We start from the raw sequence: 17,615 nt of genomic DNA on the forward strand, positions 1-17,615 counted from the left end.
TTTTCTCTCCAGACCAGGCATGTCCTAGATCGTTAGAGATTTCCAGCTATATTCACAGTAAATTAATAGCATTTATTGACTTCAAAATCCTTGCATAAGCATTGTGTTTGCCTAAAATTCCTTAGGACAGTGCTTACGGCAACGGAATACACCGACTGTCTCGGGTTTATGGCGTATCGGCTGCATATTTGCTGGCCACGCACATCCAATGAGCACAAATATGAAGTTCCCGGTGTGAGTTGGCACAACTCGCACTGACTGGATTTTCAATGCCCTTGGTCACTCTAGGGGCACACCTTCAGAGAGTCTTTGAAGGCATTAGTAGCCCTTCTAGGAAGTCAAGGGCGGATAGAATCTCCGTTAGCCCCAACCAACAAATACCATCTTTTGCACCACTGATAGAACAGGGGCGGAGAGTCAACTATCCACTTGGTAAAATGTAGATAATTTCCAACATACTCCGCACCGGGCCAAGCTATGACTTAGAAACAGCCAATGCTTCAGCAAAAACCAGCGAACTAAGAGCGAGTAACATGCCAAAAGGTCTGCCCCTGTTGTCTTACAACCATCGCGGCACGGGGGTCAGTGTGAAAACAGAAATATAGACGTACCTAGTCTGTAGTATGGTGGATATAATGGTAGGCACTGGATTTGCCACTCTTCAACGCGAGATGTAAAGGCAGGGGTAATGTGTAACCCTGGGTAGGAAGGTTCTATTTGAAGGGTAGCATACAAGACGGGCATATCGTATAAATGGAGTATCAAACTTCGACTCTAAACACACTCGCAGAAGATTTGCAAAGAGTATGTTTGTTTGATTTCTTGTGTTTCACAGGCTGGGCGGCGGTGTGCTTGGACGTGGGAGTTCCCGCAAAGAGAAGAGGAATTCCCAAGTAAACGGCAGTAGACAAAGTTTCTGATAAGACTTACAAAGGGGTTTCTGACGAGCTGAAGCGATGTGTCGATAACGTCGGGCCAAGGACAATGCTATGAGGAGGATGCGTTGAGGTTGTTGGAAGTCAAAAGTCATATTCAGGCCGTAATTCAGCCTCATGCTGACTACTCCGTAGCCAAGGATAATGTTACGATATACAGTGAAATACCGTAACATAATTATATACACAGCGGTTTGAAGGATATTTCTCGTCTACAGGAATAATATACGCATCTATTTCAGGCCTAGTAACAACGCCATATTGTTATAGGCTTAGCGGTCTAAGTTGTGCGCACAGGCCATGTACTTTACTTGGACGATTCCTTTCAAGCCTCAACTTCTCTTTCTTCGACTCTCTTTTCTTTTTCGCTTGAGTAGTTATCTGACTTTCTCAGTCAACGATGTCTTTGTTTCAGTGGTCATTCCTCACTGGTCGAGAATGACTTGCAGATGAGTGGGGTCCTAGGGCAAACAGCCACGATCTAAAATGAAGGACGTGTCCCGGATGGACGAGAAAATCGCGGTAAGTCGGTACAGCCATGATATAGCAGATTGTTGCATATGGGACCACCGAACCGTCAAGCCTCATGTCCAGAATTCCTCCAGGCCAATCATTCAATGTTTCCCCTTTTCAGACTGTGCATAAATTTACACTACATATTCCAGTAGGATGGGTCCCTAAAATGGTATCGACCAGTCGAATCTGACATTTGAGTGCAGGTTGCCCCCACCTCCCCCCATCCTTCCCTTTGCTTGCCTTTGTCCGTGTATCATGCAAAACATTGTTCACTGCATCCCTTCCCGCACCCAGCAGCCAATTCAATTATTTCTGCCTCTCACAATTCCCTACCAATCAGCCACAAGTTTGCCAAAAGATTGTGCCCCCTATGTCTTGCCGATTTTTCAATATTTTGGGGCCGGTACCTCCCGGACCTGCTTGCCCAGATCCCTCCCCGCCACAAGATACACCTCATCCATGGCCCATGGGAAGAAGCTCAATACTCGTGGCTGTTCAATTCCATCTCGATACTGGGTCGGACTTTTTTCTTTTTTAAGGCATGGCAATCGATCATAATTTATGAAATTGATAAATATGCCATGTGACGGGACAAGTGCATTCATGTGCAACAGCATACGCTGTACTAACATTCAGGCTGTCAGTACTTACTGACGAGACCAAAGCGTAGAAATCAAGTTGAGGAATACACCTCAGTCACTCTAGCACCACCACCACCTGAGTAGAATGACTTTTGAGGTCATTTTTGAGACCTAAGTCTCATTGCACCGCTTCAACCTGCTAACACTAACCAACCAGAGTGTTGTGTCTTCAGCCGTTCCGATTCTTTCTTCCTTTCTGGATGATAGAGTATACCTTAGGTACTGGAGAGGAAAGGTATTTGGAAGCCAAGAAATTGCTTCCTGTCCCCTACCGCTCCTTTAGTCGAATGCTCTCTACAGTTCTTCCTCCGGTTTGTGCTTACGTGGTCTTTCTCTCTTAGAAGCACTGACGAAGTTGCGGATGGATACAATCATGAATGGAGCCGCTTCGGTTGATTCCATCAACATCCATCTTAACTATGATTGCTGCTAGATGAGACGCTTTCGTTATTGATCTGATTAAATGACACTGATCTTTGCCCAGTGTCAACATTTCCTACTCTTGGAGTTTCACGAATTTGCAGAAATCCTATCGTATTGACGTTAGAGGTAGGATTGGATAAGATTCCAACTGCTATTATAGCTTTGTTTTTGCGAGCCGTGGAGTTTAAAGAACGGCGAGACTTAGCCCTGCTCGAAAAGGAGAAAGAGACAATTAAGTAACCTATTATGCGGTTATTCGCACTTATACTGACGCAGGAGGGAAAAAATGGAAGTTCGATTATGACGAAGATATAGAACGAAAACTGAACTGTTGAGCATGTATTTTTGATTGAAAATATCTAACGATCCCTAGCTTCCGTGAACTGTACCCATTCTTCATTCTCGAATTCGGCAGATGGGTCTCCAACCCTGCTCGACTGGGGATATGAAAGGTTACTCGGAGGATCCTAGTGTTGGGTAGGGCAGGGGCCAATAACCATCTACCGACTGCTGCCTCTTCTTTGTGCGTGCCCTTACGACCGTAACTTCCACTCATCGGGAAGCCCTTCTGGAACTCTGGGATCTTGAATAATACGAATATTGCGAACGCGAAATAGATAAATTATCTCTCGAGATACGGACTACATTCCATGCTGGCTAGGCTACCCTGAACTGAGGATCGCTCACGAAATGGTCCAGAGGGATATCTCGTTCGTGCTCGCTTCGTTGTTGATTGGCGGCCAAATACGATAGGGCTATGTATCAGCTGTTGGCACGAGCCCAAAAAGTTCTACCCTCTCATGTCCTCGATCGACAGAACCGGGAGGTGCAGAAAAATAAAAATAAATTACCAAGAAAGAACGGCAACGCAGGAAAAAGCAAAAAGCAATGAAAATCGAGTTGTTTTTTAATTTTCAATTCTGCAGAAGAGAAGAAAATTTTGCCGATTCCTACCCTAAATATTATTTCTTCAAATCTTTCATCTGCTCCAATAAGCTGCTCCCACTACCTCAAGCTGAACAGCCTGTCCCAGGGCTGTTCGGCGTCTTCGCCTGCCTGTGGAACCCTATTTTCCATGGAGAGTTTCTGTTAAAAGTGAAGTTTTATTAAAGCTTCATTATGCCGCTTATTGTCGTTATACATTTATCTCTTACTCGATTTCAACTTTCAAGGCAAGTGCAGCTGACTGCGACGGGCTTGTCTTTATCATCTAGTTTGCCCTTATCCATATCATTTTTATGATTATTACTTTTTCCGCAAGTTCTTTTTCCTTTTCTACACCATTCACGTTCACATTGACTCTTAGTAGTCAATCACCTGAACACTTTTGCCTGGCCTGTTTGCTGTCAGAGAGTGATCCTCGTCGAACTGATTTGTGAGGCTGGAGAGCAGAGCCCTCCCTTTCTCGCCGCCACTTATTGACACCTTTTCCGTCTTTCTCCGTCCATTTCTAGCACACCCATTTCATCAATCTAGCTCCTCTCCGGCGGAGCATACTCTTTTCCTCCGAACTGCAGATGGTCCGTCATTTTCTCCAAATTACGTATAGAATTCGACGCGTCGGCAGCAAATGTGCCAAACTATAAATTCGGCTGTGGTGAAATAAATGGACAGAAACCCCGATATGCAAATCTCTGCGACTTTATTGTCATTCGCGACCCACAGATAAGAATCAGGAAGTTTAGTTGAAGGTTTGCGGCCGCTTCCCCAGATTTCCACTGTATTGTCTTTCTCTCTCGAGGTTGGTGGCATGAAGCGCCTGCTGTTGCCATTGTCATATTCTCCATACTTCGACCCTTCGAGAAGCTATTGAATTCCGACCTTCACAAGTTTCTCAACCACCCTGAAGAGGGTCTGCCGAGCAGGATTGAGACCTACCAATCATTGTTACCGACATTTCCAGCGTCGCCCGACTACCGCAAGGCTTAACTGGTCTAAATCCGCCTGCCTGCAGTTTTGGAGCGCATCCTCTGGTTCCTTTTCTTGGGACTTTCCCCGAAAGTCGAGCTACCAATCGAGCAGCGCTTCCCCTACTGTTTTTCGGCAGAATTTTTGACCTGACAAATGAATAATAGTAAGCTTATTTTCATCTGGTACGACTTCAAAGATACTTTGTCTGGATTATTTAGCCCACCACCCGCTGTCAGCGGAAGATCGTCCACGTTTTCGCTGGGGGCGTTTATTTTCTTTTTCCTTATTCTCCCATTTTTATTTATTTTCCGTCTTGACCATGATTTCTTTGATTCCAGCATTATTCTTCTACACTTCCTTCTTCCCACCCCTCGCATTGATTTCTCTTGACCGATTTTCCAACCGATGCATGCTCGTGCAACCTAGCTACATCGGAGCCTACCTTTTTGCATCACCGCACTTCGTTCGCATCTCTTCCATCGATCGAGCCTCTGTTGTTTCCTTCTCACTACCATACAATTTCTAAAATCTCCAAATCTAACACGAATTCATACAGCCGCACTGCTTCAAAATTCTTTTCAACTTGAATATCCTGTCTATTCTGAGAGCGAGTACATCACAAACGAACGAACGTTCCCTAGCACAACTTCTTTCCCGACCGAAGTCGTCGAACCTGGGCACCAGAGAACCGATACACTGGGGCATCAATTCGGACACCCGGGTTCTGTACCCGTCACCAACGGCTTTAGGTACGCCGCACAACATTCTGCGGTACAAGATGTGCCGTAGGTGCCCATCTTCCTTTTAATTCTGACTGCCCTTGCATTCCCACACTCTCTCGGTGTTTGGCAAGTTGACTGCTACCTTTTTGTCTTGTGTGGCATGCCACTTCGAACTATTGCCTTGCTTAGTTAGAAAGCGCATCCTTCCTCGTTGTTGTCATATTATTGCCCTGCTGCATGAGGGCGGGTGGTTGACAGATATCCCCCCCCCCCCCCCTCCCCAGGCCAAAGGACTGTTCTGGAATTTATTTTTACTGATGGTGCCGTAGTTCCTTATTTCAGTGCCTCATTTTGCTTTTCATTAAACTCCCTCTTATCAATATTTTACACGTGTGAACCTGTGTCAGTTTACTAATGTTTGGATCCTCTTGCTCCAGCTTTAATGCTGCACCTGGACTTCTCATGAACCCGATCGAACCCTCTCGTGGATCGTCCTCAACCAGTCCTAGCTCGGTTACGTCTTCATACCCTTATGCTTCTCTAAGACATTCCATCCCGAGCACTGCGACTTCAACTGAAGGATTTTCAACACCATCGTCTTACTCTCATCCAACAAACTTGCAGTGGAACGACAGAATGGGGGACCTAAGAATCCAACGGGTACCTGCGCTGTATGCTTATCCCCCTATTTCATATGGGTCTGCCTCTATGACACCAAATTTCTCATACTAACGACTCTGTTATACAGTCAGCCTCCCTCTGGTATGTCACCACCCTTGCAATCACAGGGCACAGTGGTTCCAGGGCCAACCGGGTTGATAACAAGGACTGATCCTTATTCAATGTCATACTCCATGAATCGGAATGCATATTCATCTCCGCACCATACCATGAACGACATATCACGTTATTCCCAGTACCCTGCTACACGGGCTCTAGATGTCCACACAAATGGTTCATCGATGTACAACCATCTGATGGATACCTCATCTCGGACTTCTCAATCCAGCCCAGAAGCTCCCCCGTTTAACGAAACCAACGTGCTTCATTCCGTTTTTACCAACAGCCACCAAACACTCAATACAGAAATTCATGCCAAGATACACAAAGGGTTCTTTCAGGTGGATGACAAATGGACGTGCTATCGTCGCAACTACTTTTCCGTGTCTTGCTCGTTCTCGCTCCGCCCGTGGACTCCCAATTCTCCACTTTATGTCCAACTTCCTAACAGCAACCCGCAGAGCGTTCGCTCGTTCGCAATGTCAATATCTGCGGTCGTGAATGCACAAGAGAATGAAACGCGGGAACTTGTCCAACATACTCCAAAACGAGACAAGCAATCAGAAAAGAAGCCCGGAAGGATAACTCTACATCCAACGCAACCCCCATCCCTCGCCATGAACCATCCATCGTCACTTGGGCCCAATCCTATTTCGTTCGCCGCACCACCACACACTTCGAGCTTGCCATTGGATTACGGATCATCCTTTGGAGGAGCAACCCAAGCGTCACAACCACCCACTTCCCATACGTTTGAGCGTATCCAGTTTCAAAAGGCAACGGCGAATAATGGCAAACGTCGTGCCCAACAACAGTATTATAATCTGGTTGTTGAACTCTACGCCGAAATACCTACCTCAAATGGCGTTGATCTTCAGTGGGTCTTAATAGCCAAAAGATTATCCCATCCAATGGTAGTTCGAGGTCGGTCGCCGGGGCATTATAAGGACGGTCGACGAGACAGTTCCGCAAGCATGGGGCCAGATGGTGGCACTGGAAGCTCAGGGGATGGCAACGGAGGGGGCTGCTTACCACCAGGAATGGGGCACGGCCCGCGCACGCACCTTTCACTAATGTCACAGTACAGTGGAAGCCATCGTGCTCCTACTTCATATAACTACCACCGCTTATCGTCTACAGACCACTCCCCTTTAACAACCAGCCCTCTAATATCCTCCTCGTCGTCTTCACCTGATTATAACAACTACACCATGATGAATGGCTCGATGGATCCACTAGAGACGATCAAAGACACCACTACCGCAGGCGCTTACGGTGACCCAACATTTACAACTGCTTCACCGGATTCGAGAAAAATATGCATCGAACCGTCAAGCCTACGCCTACATATGCCAAGCTATGACGACGATGCTGCTGTCAAGACACAAGAGGAGCATGACGCCACTTATAGCGCAGCATTCGATCCAATGATTCCAGCCTTGCAGAATGAGCACGATGGCTCAAATCAATATCTCAAGCGGCACAACACCACCAGTTATTTGAGTCAGCTCTCAGGTCCTAGATTTGGTGGGTCCTATGCCAGTCGTTCTGGAGACACCTCTTACAGCCGCTTTGACTCAACCCAGAATCCCCAAAGTCTCTGTTCTTGAATTCCTTCAGTTGATTGACTAATGATGGTACTACATCATCTGAGGGGTTGCGCATTCCTCGGCTGCTTTCCCAACTATTTCCTACCTATCATCAACGCATAACGATTTCCATTTACCCAGAGTTTCATACAATCTTCATTCGGGACCGCAGCGCAATTGAAATGTTCGCTGTTACCTTCATTTTAACTAACCTTATGTCTGAAGTCTCCATTTTCCTCTTCCCTCTTTATTCTGGGACCTTAAAAAAATTTCCATATGATTATATTCCTTATTAATGTCATTCAATTCATCATTTTTATCCACCATTGATTTTTTTTTACTGAACTCGGTCCCAGTGAAAGGTTGTTCCGTTGATATTCGTGGCCAAAATTTCACAGAAGTATAGGATGGGATGGAGAGCGGAGGTAGAACTTGCTGCCTATCAAACGCGAAGCTACCTAAATTGTTGGGTCATGGTGTGGTGTAATCAATTTTTCACATGCTGTGCTCTGTTATGCTCTAGTTCTTATTTTCATTCCCTTCATTTGTTTTTGTCATACATGTTTTTATTTATGCATGGAATCAAAAGTGCTTCCTGGCTGGGCTTCCTGGTTTTGATAACAGGGTCGAATTGCATTGATAGCGGCAGCAAAAGGGCTTTCTTAGCATCTTACTCATCTCACATTATTTTGAAAGCCTTGCGTTCGAATTCGGGGGAAGGGGGGTCCCAGCAGGTAGAAGCAGACTGGGAGAAAGAAAAGAAACCAGAATGTCACACAAAAAAATGGTACGGTGCTCAAGGTGGGACGTGTGAAGGTTGCGCATCGGGATGGAAGGGGGGAGAGCAAAAGGGAAATGGAGTCTTGCCGGGTGCTTGTATGTTTGTGGGCTTTGTTTTATTTTTCTGGAGATTCTTCGAAGTGCGCTCGAAGTTCTCACTGGCTATGTATCGTCGCAAGGTCTGTTCTTGTCCGTTAAGGAAGCTTGTTCCCCTTGAGAATCGAGACAAGGATAGCAGATGATAGGTAGCTGTTAGTTTGAGTTCGAGCCACATGGAGGTTTTGTTTATTAAGTGAAATGAGTTACGGCACGGTATCATGCTGCATATCTCTTCTACGAAGCAGAACGACATTTCTCTCCCATAGATCCCAGATAGCGAAGCCACGTGATTTCCTATGCCCTAGCTCTGGCTTATCCCCTTTATTTATCCCTTTATCAGAGCTTCCAGAGAGATATATATATGATATATCCAGAGGCTGCCAAAACATGTACTCAATTCTAACTTAGGATGTACCAATCTATGGTATTATTCTTTTAATTTTGAGAGCAGCAGAAATAAACATAAAGCTGCTTCATTCCGCATCTTTGCAAAATTAAAGCTGGAATGATCTCCTAGCTGGGGGGAAAGAAATCCAACAAAAGTATTTAGCAGTTAGCAAAACAATAATCACTCACCAGAGCAAATAAGCATATGCATATGTAGGTACCCATACTGATTAGCTATATTTCCATTTTTTGGTTTTACGTACCCCGAACCGGCTTCTATCGAAATAGTAAGGGCGATGTAAAACACGATGGCAGAGAATGGGTACACAGGGCTCCGTGCTTGGTATTACACTCCTTACACTCTTCCATTAGCTCATGGCCACCAAAAGCACACAGATAAAGACACAACATACAGACATAAGCGGGTGTGTCGTCGGCCGGAATCTGGTCAAGGCACGTATTTTGTGCCATCCCTTGTTAGCTTCTCTCCTATTGATTCCCGCTGCATGATTTTTGCAAGCTCAGGCGTTTATTTTAGTGATCACAATAGTGCCCAAGATATGTTGATCGAGAAAGAAGTGAAACCTGTTCATTCGGATTTTAGGATGAGCGAAGCACCATTCTACAACGAAATTTCAAGACCCAATCAATAGTTGCAGACGGGGAAAGTGTTGGGGTGGGGGGGGCGCCGGGAGGGGGGAAAGGTGAAGAAGTAATGGGATCGAAAAGTCAAACGTGAATGAATGGTGGCTTGAGACATCATCTTATCAGGTGCCGATGCTCAAATCGTGAACTGTCAGAAACGTGAAGGCTGATCCACAGAGTAATTATAACTCAAGTCCCTAGCCAGCCAATGTGAGTTGGTTCGATCGATGAGTGGATATTGACGAACATCGGCGGCTCTAGCAATGCAGACCAGGCTGTAAATCAGAATATCAAAAGATGCATAAGTGTACGTAGTTTTTAACATATTGGAACTCTTCATAAAATGGTGGCTGGGCCTGGGCCAATGTGACAAATGGCGGATGATAGATCTCGGCTCTCATTGATTTTTGTCTCAAGTATATTGCATATGCGTACACAAACATCCCGTAAGAGACGCCGTCATAGTGACAAGTATCGGATAAGCCGGTTGGAGGAAGATTGCCTCCCAGGATGAAGTTGGGGGCGGAGATAGAGAATTAATGTGAAAATCAGATATCCCGTCCCGGAGAGTCGTAATATCCATGCACGCGCTGGGACAAGTACGAACTGATTTGCTTTGAACTACTTTTCAGTGAACTGGACTCTGCTCTTTTTCGCATAGATAAATCTACTAATTCGAAGAGATCGATGTGAGCGAATGATGCAGCATTAGGGGGCCAGAAGGAGAGGGTGCACAAGACTAGTAGTCTAAACTTGCAGGGCGGTTGTGAGGGTTCATGGAAACGAGCATGACCAGCTGTTCAATTTTCTCACACTCACCCGTTTGCATGCCGTTGCTCTATCGGAAAACAGGGCATGCTCATGCCTCGTCGATCGACACGAACTGATCTAGTCCGTCACAATAATCACGGCAACAGCTTTTTGAAACACATCCAATGCCATCGACGAGGCATATCTCTATGGGTACAGCATCAGCAATGAAAATCAAAATGCGTATATTCCTGCATTCTAGATGCGTGGCGATGATGGAGGGATGGTGGCTGATCAACAGCACGGAGAAGAACCGATTTTAAAAAGAAAATGAAAGTTAAAAATAAAAAATAATAGGAAGTCAAATAAGGCTTGAAAGGAAGGGAGCAAGCGCCTTGACAACGGAAAGAGGCAAATCAATTTTACTCCAACTAGAACTTCAGCTGCAAGTCTCAAACGAACTGATCGCCAATTCCTCTCTGCCTCCTCGAATGTCAGACTTCACCTTAGCCATCCAATCCAATCCGAGGTCCATGTCGGTGTAGCGCATTCCCACGATGACGGGGTAGGCTGTACTAGGGCAGTCTGATATTCAACTCCACTCTTTTTTTTTTGTGTAATCAGGTCCCAAATCATCCTCTAGTTCTCGGTTCGGTTCCACGACGGCAGTCATTGAGGCCTGCATGCCCTGTCCGAGCTTTGCTTCCTTCTATTAAATTCTCAAGAGGGCAAGGACAAGGGAATTATGAAAAATTGAAAATTGGGAGGGGGGGCGCTAAAAAGAAAACTCTCGGCCGTCGATCACCTGGTACCACATCTCTATCCCAATACAGATGCACATTTCCCCCAGGCACCATCCAACCTCCTCTTCCTTCTCAGCAACCGCACCTATGTATATGCCACTTCAATGTCCAGCCCGAACCCTTTTCTGCTCCTCATCAGCCAACTGAGCGGCGTGATATCCACATGCACAAGCTACACACCCGCATACACCGTACTGTAGCCCCCTCTCCTCTCGCCAAAACGTACTCCCCCGTCTCTCCCATAGCCCCTTACCATGCCACAGCAACAATAAACTCGCAAATCATCTCTACTTCATATCTCTTCCCATCCCATCTTCAATTCAGAGTCCAAATTCCGTTTGTTTGTTGTTGGCGCTGCCCAGAGCCACGTTTTCATTTCATTTCTTTCCCTTTCTTCCTTTGCTCCCCTATGGCCTTTCTTTCATTCCACATCACCCCAACCCCCACATTTCCATCCAATAATTCTACCGCTCAACACTGGAAATCTTAACGCTCAATTTCCTATCCAGCTCCGCCTGCTCCTCGCTGCTCGGCACCATGCCCAACGCCTCCTCAATTTTAGGAGACCACCACATCCCGACCGTAGCATAGGCCATCAGGCCGGCTCCGAAGAGGAAGCGCGTGCGCGGGGAAAGGTTGCGGTAAGATCTAGAAATGTTGGGGCCCGGTCCGGGTTGGTTAGTATCTATTTCTAGTTTCAATTGTATTGCTGTACAATTACCCAGTTTTCTTTTTTTTTTTCCCGCATTGAGCAATTGGATTTATATGACTAAGCAGACATAAAGGGGAATTGAACATACGACCACAGTGACATTTGTAAAAAGAGAGGTCTGGTTGTGACCTATCGAGGTTTGGTGTAGAAGGTTGTATGTATGTCTGTTACCCTGGTCGTTGCACTCATCAGTCTGTCTGTCCATGTGGTCTTGGCATATTTCTCAGGAAGGTTTAGCGTCCTCTCCCCTGATTCTTGGCAAATATCACGATAGTCAGTCAGGCATGGGGAATAACTCGATTTCCAAATTGCAAAGAATGAATGAATGAATATGTACTGAGTATATATGTATATAACCATGTAACTCGGTTATAGGTCGATGGTAACGATTTTGCATATATTGAATCTGAACAAACAACCCAATAGAATCTCCTCCTTTGATACAACTTGACATTGACCCAGCAGGCCATCTTCAGTTTTGATGACTGCTTCTTCTGAGGTAAAAATGCTCTATAACTTATTTCATCGGTAGAGCGCTCTTCACGTGTGTCCTATCAGGTTACCTGTTCACACACATAGCCACCTAAAATTGCGTATACATATATATATATATATATATATATTGATTTCAGCTACACTAATACTTCAAAAAAACCACAAAGGTAAAGAGAATAAGGTATAGATAGACAAAATCAATAAAGGTCACGAAAACAAATTCAGGTAGATCAAACGCACTTAGCAAAACGAGGAACAGACGGGGATAATAAAGTACAGTCACTGATCGATATTTAAAATGTCCTCACATCACCAAGGCAAGCAGGCAAACAGGCAAGAAATAACAAAAGACAAACGACAAATCGTACCCCGAAAAGAGGCTCACAACGTAAAGGAAAAAGAAATTACAAACATATCGAAATATGGGAAGGCATCAACATGCATAGGGACATGGTAGGGGGTAATTTCGCGTGCGCATGAGTTAGATACATCGATATATAAAAGAAAAAAAATATACGGAAAAAGGTTCGATACAGGGACTGGAACAGAGATTAGGTTGGGGCATATATAGAGGACAATACTGAGCAGCGAAAACAAAACGTATATCACAAAGTCCAAAATCAAAGGACAGAGAAGGAGAGGAAGGGAGAACACACAAATACCACGCGCAGCAAGCACGGAGCGAGGGTGTGAAATCCGCATACTGGTGGCAACGAGTGAATTGGGCCGTACTGGATAGGTCTGGCCCAATGTCTTCGATCTCCATGTTCATAGAAATCATTCGTTGTGAGGCGCTTTCCAGGCAGGCAAGAATACACACAAAGGCGGCTAGCGCAAGCTGTGCGAAAAACATAGATTGGTATATACTTAGGAAAACATGGTATAATTGGTCATAAGAACGGCAGTCCCGTTGTCTCCGGGTCGATAAGCTACCAAGGTGGCCTAAAATTAGATAGCGCGTAGTTCCTGAGTGGCTACCATGCAGCATGGATCTGGGACATGGATTGAGAAAGGGCAGGGGTAACCAAAGGAACTTGCGGGGTAGCTAGAAGTCCTTAGGATCATTTCTTTCCGTAGGCACGGTCAATTTCCTTTTGGAAATGGTTGGAGATTTTCTTTCGTTGGAGTTTCTGAGCGGCGGTGATGTAGCCCTAGATTGATCAATAGAAGGTTAGCAATGATAACCATGAAACAGCAATGGCTGAGAAAAATGATAGGAAAGGGAGTGGGTGATGTGGGGGAGTGGGGAAGATTTGATGGAAAGCGGAACTACATTTTGCGGAGTCCACTCTTCATCGGAGAGCACAACTCCCTCGATAATTTCAAAAGGCTTAAGGTGACTGGCGTAACCAGCATTTTGTAGCTCTTTGAGGACAATCGAGTTCAACTTCTTGTTGTGAACCAGCGCTTCGATACTTTCTCCTTCGATTCCATTCGCCTTCGCGAGCGCGAGGAGAGCAGGTTCGGCGGGGACAATAACTGCAATTGGCTTAGTTTGATCTATCGCAGCGTAGACCATGATGTTGGCGACAACATTGGCGGAGCGATATATAGACTCAAGCTTTTCCAGCGCAATGTACTCGCCATTAAGAGTCTTAACCAAGTTCTTCTTGCGGTCGATAATCTTAAGATGGCCATTCTTGTCGAACTCGCCAATATCGCCAGTCATAAACCAACCATCATCAGTTATAGCCGCTTTGGTTTCCGCTTCGTTATCGTAATAGCCTTCTGTGACACTGGGGCCGCGAATCCAGATTTCACCTTGGGGCGGATTGTTCTTCGTGAAATAGCCTGCCTCGGCGAAATCAACGAGTTTGATTTCGACCGATGCTGCGATATCGCCAATCGCATTATGGGTCCATGCCAAGGGATCGCATAGGCCACCCATAGCACTGGTCTCAGTTAAGCCGTAACCACCAACCATTGGGCATAGGGCCATGGAAAGGAACAGCTGCGTGTCCTTGGAAATCGGTCCACCGCCGGACAACATAATTCTGAGACGACCTCCAGTCGCTTCCTTGACCTTCTTGAAAATGATTGCGTCCAAGATGCCCGATCCGGGAAGGCCAGCGGAGATCAAAAAGTGTTTGGCGCTAAGGCCTCCCCAGAAGAGTCCCTTAATGAGAGCGCCACCTTTGTTTACATTGCCAATAATTCCCTTCTTTACAGTTTCCCACACGGCTGGCACACCCACTAGGACGGTAGGTTTCAATTCACGAATATCGCCTTTGCAGTTTCGCACGGATGTGTCAGAAAGTGTTTTCGGGCTGCCGTAGCCCATTGTTCCGCCCCAAAAGAGACAAAGATTCTCAAATATAAACTCGAGGATATGCGCTTGCGGGAGATAGGTCAGAAGCACGTCAGACGGGCCCAGAACGTGCCCGACATTGGCATTAGCTCCGGCCACTGCAAACTTGAGTTAGCCTCGCAGGTCAAGTTTAATAGGAAAGGGGTTCAAAGGACGAATCATTGACATACTCCCGGCAACAACCATGCTATGCTTCAGAGCAACACCTTTCGGGGGGCCGGTTGATCCTGACGTATACATGATGGCGCCTTGAAGAAGTTACACATTCAAATTAGCAAACGAGCTAGCAATGAATACCATGTTGGGTACTTACACAGATCTTCCGGGGTTGGTGGTACCGGATCTACGGGATTTTCTTCGCCAAGGTTCCGGAGCTCTTCAAAGCTCATAATGTTGATGTGAGGGAAGCCAGATTTTAGGCTATCAATATGTTCCTGCTTGGCCTCAGTTGCCGTGTCATAGATGACATATTTAATATCCGTAGCATCCTTCAATATACGCTCAAGGGTTGAGAGGAGGACAGGGTCGAGGAAGATGGCGCTGCTATGAGTCTGTAACAGGGAATGCTTCAAGCCGTCCTCTCCCAGGGAGTCGTAGGCAGTCACAATAGTCATCGATTGAGATCCGGCACCTAGAAGATGTTAGGAGGGCTTCATAAAATGCGTAATGAAGTGGATTCTGGGCTAAATACCAAGTGCCATCGCCAACCAATGTGCGCTACATTAACACAATGAGCCATAGTTAGCATATTTAGTCCAAGCGAGCAAATGCGTGGATAGCCCAGAGACGCACCTCGTGGCAGCAAACATGTGGAGCCTGCTATTCTTCTCGAGTCCAAGTTTCCTGAGACCAGCGCCCAGCTCCAGGACAAGCTTCTCGAACTCAATAAAGGTAAGATAGGTATAACCACTGAGCTCGAAGAAGGTCCACTCTTTGTCGACCTCCTGCTCTACCCCACCCACCATCTTCTTGATCTTCTTATTCTCGACATGGGTTCCAACTATCCGACGCGATCCCACCGCTTTGGAATTTCCGTACGTCTTCGCGCTCCATTTGAGGTTCTCAAAGAGGGTTGAGATTTCCGGATGAGGTTTGCTGACGAGGCCGTCCTTCGCGGCAGGGTGCCTGCGGGGGATGGTCTCCCCTTCAACCTTTTGGACACCGGGGGCTTCTACGGTGAAGGGAGGCTTCTTGGACATACGGGGAAACAGCGGGCTATCTTTTTTCGCCATGGTGACTGGGTTGACTGTGGACGTGCTAGGAAGAATGAGGTTCGGCTAACTGATTAGACTCGAAATGTGAGGGTTCGTAGCTAGCCAGGAAGACTAGGAGCTCTGACGTGGAGACACTGCGCCCAGGGTATTGCGTAGTTTCGGCTTGGGGTAGGAGGTAGAAGAGCGAAAATGAGATGAGGAATGAGATGAGGAGATGAGGACAGTAGAGGCAAAGGAGAGGAGAGAGAGGAGAGGAGAGGAGAAGAAAAAGGTGGAGGTGGTGGAGGCCAAGGTCGCCCAGATCAGCCAGCGCAGCGAAGCTTGCTTTGGCCGACGAGCAAGGAGGCAAGGAGATTTCACTAACGCCGCAGCCCCGGCGGTATTGGGGTTACTAGCCTGCCAAGTCCTGTATTATACACGTACTGAAATATAGATGTACCCCTCTCCGTGGTTTGGGTGGGAGAGTACAAAAGATGCTGGTCCCGTGACTCGTTTGCTCAATATCAAGTTTCTGATGGATACGAAACGGACTATATTGTGTGAGAGGCTATTACCCGAAGAAGCTGACTGGCCCGGGTGATATATATATATATATATATAGATACGTCTGGATACGTGGCCGCTTGATTCAAAATTCATATCAAAAGGGCAGCTGCTAGGATTATGCCTGGTTTAGGTAAACTGAATAGAAAGCAAACACAGGCTGTTAGCAATAGTAATACTGAGCCATGTTGCAATCAGTATGGAGAACAACCTCTTCAAAAGCCCGGGTACAAAGCACCACTAGAGGCCTTGATCCTCTTGAAACTAGTCATGACTAGCCTGTCGCTGTCCCGCCTCTTTGAAGCTTCTAGGATTTGATCCGTCTTCTGCTTTTCTTGGCAGCTCAACTTCAACCCCAGGAAACTCTTTTGCCTAGGCATGGTTAGTCAACACAAAGTCCCAGAATCATATGGGATTTCGCGAACCGTGGGCTATTTTTGAAGTACCCCGGTTAAAATGAACAACCTGCAAGGGTCTTTAGGTGCTAGCTAGCGCACATGATAGCGATGGACTTCAAGCGTCCTTGGGCACACTGCAGTGGTAGCAGGGAGAGGGGAGAGGGGAGCCTGGGAAGAAGGGAACGCCTAGGTGTTAACCTCCACTAGCCTGGTGGCGGGCGCGCAACTCAGACACTCTGGGAGTGTTGAGTCGACTCCTGTGAGCTTGTTGTGAGCCAGTGCTGTTTTTTAGAAGCGGCACTCGCCCCCACCCCTTCGAGGTTGTAAGTCAAGACTCGCAAAGCTACTTGGCGCTGAGTCGCGTAAGGCCCAAGACTTAGGGGCCGCTTTTGACAGTCGACAGGTGACAGCTTTGCCGTGCTTTGTCCTCTGTGTATGAATCCAGACCGAGCGTGAGCCTGTGGCTTAGAGGAAGACTAGCTACTTGAGTGCACACATGAAAGCCAAGTTCCTGTGCAGCCTGGCCTTGTCTCCTTTGTCTGGCCGAAAAGGGATGACGCACCGATGAGAAAAAGGGCGAGGGAGTCATCGCCCTTGTTGTCTTTATTTGGCTTTTTATGTAGTTTTTCGTAGTGGGCCGATTGTTTCTGGCTTTTCGACCCGTTTGACCACAACGGCCGGTGTTGAGGAGACCCCAAGGTTGTTACCTAGGTATGGCCGACTAAGCCGCATCGGGAGTTATCCTGTTACAGTTGGTACCATACGGAATGTTCCATACATCAGGCGCGTAACATTAAAAGTTGAGGCTCAGGTAAACAGTGTGTAGCAGTACTACCAGAGTGACATCAGATGCACATGGAATGAGTGATAATCAGGGGGGTGAAAAAAGTTCCTGCATAGGGCACACATGCACAATGATGATGTTTCTCAGAGATGAAACAAACAAATTGGTTTTTAATTTATT

The 17,615-nt window shown here is 46.4% G+C and overlaps 3 protein-coding genes across 7 annotated transcripts; 1 reads left to right on the top strand and 2 right to left on the bottom strand.

Moving 5' to 3' along the window:
- The first annotated feature begins 1,258 nt into the window (after positions 1-1,258).
- Positions 1,259-9,013, top strand: BDCG_07182. 4 transcript variants are annotated; one of them, XM_045422960.1, is made up of 6 exons: positions 1,277-1,457; positions 1,655-3,687; positions 3,908-4,589; positions 4,983-5,211; positions 5,586-5,819; positions 5,897-8,987. In XM_045422960.1, exons 3-6 carry the CDS (start codon positions 4,580-4,582, stop codon positions 7,536-7,538), a joined length of 2,115 nt encoding a protein of 704 aa, XP_045282021.1. In that variant the 5' UTR covers positions 1,277-1,457; positions 1,655-3,687; positions 3,908-4,579; the 3' UTR covers positions 7,539-8,987. The 4 variants fall into 4 exon arrangements, with proteins under 4 accessions (XP_045278473.1, XP_045282021.1, XP_045282022.1 ...); XM_045422961.1 differs by having other exon boundaries at positions 4,983-5,175; XM_045422963.1 differs by having other exon boundaries at positions 1,259-1,457; positions 1,655-5,211; positions 5,897-9,013.
- A 707-nt stretch (positions 9,014-9,720) lies between these two features.
- BDCG_07183 lies at positions 9,721-11,866 on the bottom strand. 2 transcript variants are annotated; one of them, XM_045422965.1, is made up of 2 exons: positions 11,782-11,866; positions 9,721-11,629 (listed from the first exon to the last, which is right to left on the bottom strand). In XM_045422965.1, the coding sequence occupies exons 1-2, from the start codon at positions 11,793-11,795 to the stop codon at positions 11,446-11,448; spliced, it is 198 nt and encodes a 65-aa protein (XP_045278474.1). In that variant the 5' UTR covers positions 11,796-11,866; the 3' UTR covers positions 9,721-11,445. The 2 variants fall into 2 exon arrangements, with proteins under 2 accessions (XP_045278474.1, XP_045282024.1); XM_045422964.1 differs by having other exon boundaries at positions 9,773-11,629; positions 11,703-11,866.
- Positions 11,867-11,916: 50 nt separating this feature from the next.
- Positions 11,917-17,547, bottom strand: BDCG_07184 (long-chain acyl-CoA synthetase). The gene is made up of 6 exons (XM_045422966.1): positions 15,289-17,547; positions 15,188-15,213; positions 14,810-15,127; positions 14,667-14,744; positions 13,462-14,594; positions 11,917-13,339 (listed from the first exon to the last, which is right to left on the bottom strand). Exons 1-6 carry the CDS (start codon positions 15,726-15,728, stop codon positions 13,250-13,252), a joined length of 2,085 nt encoding a protein of 694 aa, XP_045278475.1. The 5' UTR covers positions 15,729-17,547; the 3' UTR covers positions 11,917-13,249.
- Positions 17,548-17,615: the final 68 nt, after the last annotated feature.

The sequence above is a fragment of the Blastomyces dermatitidis genome (genome assembly GCF_000003525.1).
Source record: "Blastomyces dermatitidis ER-3 genomic scaffold supercont1.8, whole genome shotgun sequence".
Classification (NCBI taxonomy): domain Eukaryota; kingdom Fungi; phylum Ascomycota; class Eurotiomycetes; order Onygenales; family Ajellomycetaceae; genus Blastomyces; species Blastomyces dermatitidis.

Excerpts from the sequence above, each read along its gene's own strand:
- BDCG_07184 (XM_045422966.1), bottom strand. The coding sequence starts at position 15,728 with ATGGCGAAAAAAGATAGCCCGCTGTTTCCCCGTATGTCCAAGAAGCCT. Across the intron at positions 15,214-15,288 it reads CACATGTTTGCTGCCACGAG|CGCACATTGGTTGGCGATGG; the intron begins GTGCGTCTCTGG and ends GTGTTAATGTAG. Across the intron at positions 15,128-15,187 it reads TTGGTTGGCGATGGCACTTG|GTGCCGGATCTCAATCGATG; the intron begins GTATTTAGCCCA and ends AACATCTTCTAG.
- BDCG_07182 (XM_045422960.1), top strand. Across the intron at positions 5,212-5,585 it reads TCTGCGGTACAAGATGTGCC|CTTTAATGCTGCACCTGGAC; the intron begins GTAGGTGCCCAT and ends CTCTTGCTCCAG. Across the intron at positions 5,820-5,896 it reads ATCCAACGGGTACCTGCGCT|TCAGCCTCCCTCTGGTATGT; the intron begins GTATGCTTATCC and ends TCTGTTATACAG.
- BDCG_07183 (XM_045422964.1), bottom strand. The coding sequence starts at position 11,779 with ATGTTCAATTCCCCTTTATGTCTGCTTAGTCATATAAATCCAATTGCT. Across the intron at positions 11,630-11,702 it reads AAAAAAAAAAAGAAAACTGG|ATCTTACCGCAACCTTTCCC; the intron begins GTAATTGTACAG and ends CAACATTTCTAG.